Source organism: Arachis ipaensis, chromosome B6 (genome assembly GCF_059453495.1).
Source record: "Arachis ipaensis isolate K30076 ecotype BB chromosome B6, ASM5945349v1, whole genome shotgun sequence".
NCBI lineage: Eukaryota > Viridiplantae > Streptophyta > Magnoliopsida > Fabales > Fabaceae > Arachis > Arachis ipaensis.
In genome coordinates, this window is record NC_142441.1 from 131,871,399 (window position 1) to 131,876,340 (window position 4,942).

Sequence of the window (4,942 nt, forward strand, 5' to 3'; positions counted from 1 at the left end):
CATTGAGCTTTTCTTCACATTTTCATTATTGGTTCAGAGTTCTGAACATGTATTTGTCTATATGTTCTATAAATTGTGGTTAATTGAAGCTGTTTCAAGTTAGGGATTTCATTCAGTACGATTAATTAGCAGATTGCAAGTTTATCTTCCAAAAGATCACAAAAATTAGAGTATAATACATCTGTCCATGATCATCAAGGATGAATTGCTCTGTTAATTTTTATATTCAGTATTGAGACTTGATTGGTTCACGTTAATATCGTCTATCTCTCACCCTTGAGTGAATCTCTTATTGTGTAGACAGATAGAGTACTTTTCACTTTGTGTGATGAGTGTGGAGCTGAGAAACAAGGTTGAGTGGTTTGAGTGAACAAAAAAGCATGTTGATACCATTGGTTTGATTTAATTTTACAGATTCTTTGATGCTCAATCGATTGTTCATTGTTTCTTTTTTCCTCCCCTTTTTCTTACGATGGATCATCAAATTTATATTGCCTTCTTAAACCTGCTATAGTTAGTTGAACTTGAAGGGTAATCGTGTGAGTTGGATTCAATCAAGCAATATTTTGAATGAGAGAAAAGAAAATCCCATTAGCCTTTGAACCATCACTGAACCCCCTCCCTGTGTATGTTGCTTTTAAAGTGTGAAATTAAAATAGACTAATCTAGTTACAAGGTTCTGGACTAATCCTGATATATAGATGCAAAGTGGTTGTCATCATTCCTTTTAGGTGCGTGTACAGAACTATGCGACATACAAACGCTACAGTTTTCATAATGATCTCCATTGTGCTCTTTGCATTCTATCCTGCATCTATGGTCTGTCTCTAAGCTTGGAAATTTGAATCCACTATGATAAATTTGATTTATTAATATTGCATCCATTCATCTTTTGCATATGTGAGTAGTGGAATTGATCATTCTCCTAGTTAGGAAAAGGATTATAATAACAAGGATTTGAGCCTGATGTAGCCATAATATTGTAAATGTGTTATAACCAATACTTACCTGCATTGACAACTTCTCACCATTGCATCTTTTGCCTATTATTAGTAATATTAAAGTGAAATAAGCAATATTATGTGAGTTTTGGATATTGTTGGATAATTGATAATATAGTATATTTGGTGACATTCTAATTTCCAAAAACTCTGACTAATGAATGAAATGTTGAAGTCAAGAGGAGTTATTAAGTTCTAACAAACATATAGATACATGAGTCTTTATTTCGTTTTTAGTTTGACTGATTGGTACCTGTTACGTTCAACAAATTGCAACAGAATATAGAGGTTTCCTTTGTATTATTATTTATGTTAAACTTGAAAGTAGTGCTTAACTAGTTTCCGCAGCTAGCTAGCTTGGTTGGTTTATATACTAATTATTGTTAGAGAACTTAGTTTACATAAGATAGGATTTTGGGCATTTTTCCAGGTATGAAAAACAATGAAGATATTATGGACTCTGCGTGTTTACTTATAAAGTTTCATTTTTTTATTGACTTCAATTTATTTCGCTTGACCATAGTATCTTCTTTCTACTTCTTGCTTGGGTAATACAGTTTCCTGTTACAAGGCAAATGAAGCCAAAAAATCAAACGAACTCAACTAAATTATTTATCATTATTACTATAATTATTAATGTTATAGCATCTCCCTTACCATGGCTCAAAACCAAATTTTTTTGTTTGCCCATTTTTTTTCCAAGTAAAAGAACAATATTGATTTCTCAAAACCTGTTACAAGTGATTTTTTCGATATATTGAAATTGAGTTGAGGGGTTAATAATTTATTCTTTTTCACTGAAACTCATTTATTCTATTTACACGGTCGAAAACAATTATAGCAGGGGAACTATAATAAGACCTTCTTATAAGCATACAAGGAGTAATATATCCTTAAATTTTATGAATCTAACCTCCATCTGTTATTGTCGTTATTTTAACCCCTTTTTATTAAATTTCTTTTAATTCTAACTTTTAATACTATTTTGTCTTCCATTTTTGAGATATTTTAAAGATTCTATTCACTGTACATGATCATTGTTTAGTTATGTTTGTTGACCTATTTATTTTTTAATTTTAACAGTTATTCTTGGTTTCTTTTTCAATTTTTAAGGTAGCTTTTCTTTATCTTTTTTTTTTGGACTTAGAACCAGCAATTCTTTCTACCAGTATTCTTTTAAGAAAGCACGGAATTTTAAACATGAGTAAGCCTCCTTCCCAATACCTTTCATGTTCTTCATGTTATCTGGGATGCACTCAACTTTGTTTCTGTTTCCGTTTTGAGTTATTGCGTTGCTCCCTACATAGTTTTTCTTGTAATATATTGTCGAGTTTATTACGTATGGTACTCTTCCATATCATAATTGTGATAGACTATTATTGGTTCACCTGACACACACCCCATTTTTTATTTGGTTTTTTTAGTTCTATGTATTTTTTTAGTAATTATCTATTTGTATGTGCTATTTCATTTACTTAGACATTGATAAGAGCTGGATTACAAAGCCACGAGGTAGTGTAGAATATAGGGATGGACTGAATATATTCCTAGACTTCGCATTTGTCAATGCATCATCCGATGGGATGATACATTGTCCATGCCCTATGTGTGGGTTCCGGTTTTTCCAGACTAGAGAAGATGCATACGATCATCTTCTGATGAAACCATTTCCCCCTAACTATACCTTTTGGTTACATCACGGTGAGAGGATCGTAGACGAGAGGCCCAGCGGTAGGGAAGAACTAGATCCCACTATAAATTCAGGAGATCAAATGTGTGACATGATCCACGACGCATTCGATTTGCCGGGACTGCAGAGTGAGGATGAAGATCCCATGGATGGGCATGCTAGAGACGTTGCGGATGGGTTGCCGTACTTATCTGATGAACCTAGTCATGAGGCTCGTGCCTTTCAAGACTTGCTTAAGGACGGCGAGCAGGAATTATATCCGGGATGTTCAAGATTCTCGAAGCTGTCTTTCCTGGTGAGGCTGTACCATATAAAGTGCATGTGTGGAGTGAGCAACAAGGCTTTTGGATTGATTCTAGAGCTATTAAGGGATGCCTTTGAGCATGCACAGATTCCGAAGACCTTGCACGATGCCAAGAGGATCATAAGGAAGTTGGGTATTGAGTACAAGAAGATAGATGCATGTCCGAATGACTGCATGCTATACCAGGGTTCCGACCATGACCTGTCTAGATGTAAACGGTGTGGAGCATCCAAGTGGAAGCAGAAGACCAGGAAGAATTCTGTAGTAAGGATCAACGTCATTGTCAAGAAGAATGGTAAACCTCAGGCGGCGAAAGTTCTTCGTTATTTTCCTCTGATTCCACGGTTGCAGCAGTTATCCATGTCTAGAAAGACAGCTGTGGACATATTGTGGCACAAGAGAGGCACCAACTCTGACGGTTTCTTGAGGCATCCCAAAGACGGCGAGGGTTAGAAAGCATTTGACATGAGATATACTGACTTTTTTGGCGATCCGCGCAGTGTTCGCTTAGCCTTGGCCAGTGATGGCATCAATCCTTATGGAAATCTCAGTTCAAAGTACTCAATATGGCCAGTGATTCTTATTCCATACAACTTACCCCCATGGATTTGCATGAAACAAACCAACTTTATACTCTCTATGATCATTTCCGGTCCTAAAATGCCTGGCAATGACATAGATGTATACCTACAGCTCCTGATCGATGAGTTGAAGCAGTTGTGGGCCGGTGTTGATACCTACGACGCCAGTGAGAAGAAAACATTCAAGATACGTGCTGCGTTGATGTGGACTATCAGCGAATTTCCTAGCTTGGGCAATTTATCTGGTTGGAATACGTACGGTGGGAGAGCCTGCCCCACGTGTAATTTGGACGCCGAGACTATGCGACTCACCTTCAGTCAGAAATGGTGTTATATAGGTCATCGGCGCTTCTTGAATCGCGATCACAGATTTAGACAAGACCGGATTAGATTTAATGGTAAAGTAGAGGATAGATCCCCACCTACCAAATTGACTGGCAGGGATGTCCTGAGACAATTGGAGGGTGTGCCCGTCTCATAGGGCAAGGTACAAACGGTGGGCGGTAAAAGAAGACGTGGCCAACAGACCGTGGTGCAAGACGAGTCACCTTGGAAGAAGAGGAGTGTATTCTTTGATCTTCCATACTGGGAGAACAACGAATTATGTCACAACCTTGACGTCATGCACATAGAGAAGAATGTGTGCGATAACATTGTATTCACCATGTTGAACGAGAGCGGTAAATCCAAAGACCACCTGAAAGCTCGTAAAGATCTCCAGTTGATGGGAATCAGGCATGATATGTGGCCACTTAAAGGTGGAAAGTATCCCGCTGCAGTCTTTACCATGTCGAACTCACAGAAGGATGTCTTTCTTAGGACCATCAAGAATGTGGTCTTTCTAGACAGGTACTCTAGCAATATCTCTCGCTGTGTTGACTTAAAACAGCGCAAGTTATTTGGTTTAAAGATTCATGACTGCCATGTTCTAATGGAACATCTATTGCCAATTGCGTCAAAACACGTATTGCCCACCTCAGTGTCCGCCGTCTTGGCTGATTTATCATCCTTTTTCCGACTAATATGCAGTAAATCCATAGATCCTCAACAACTTCCTCTCCTTCAGGATCGTGTGGTCCATACTCTATGCCACATGGAGATGATATTTCTACATTCCTTCTTCACAGTCATGGATCATCTAACGATGCATTTGGTCGAGGAGGTACGTCTCAGTGGCCCAGTGCACTACCGGTGGATGTACCCAATCGAGAGGTAAAGATCTACTTAAACTTTCTCGGCCTATTTTATTAGGATAGCTATCACCTAGTAATTTATATGTTACATTCTCGAAGATACCTATGTTGTCTCAAGCAGTACGTGCGTAACAGGGCACAACCGGAAGGATCGAGAGCAGAGAGCTACCTAT

At 38.1% G+C, this 4,942-nt stretch overlaps 1 protein-coding gene across 1 annotated transcript; it reads left to right on the forward strand.

Annotated features, from left to right (window-relative positions):
- The first annotated feature begins 2,458 nt into the window (after positions 1–2,458).
- On the forward strand, positions 2,459–3,448 carry LOC107647292 (uncharacterized). The gene has a single exon (XM_016351385.1). It carries the CDS (start codon positions 2,459–2,461, stop codon positions 3,446–3,448), a length of 990 nt encoding a protein of 329 aa, XP_016206871.1.
- The last annotated feature ends 1,494 nt before the right edge of the window (positions 3,449–4,942 follow it).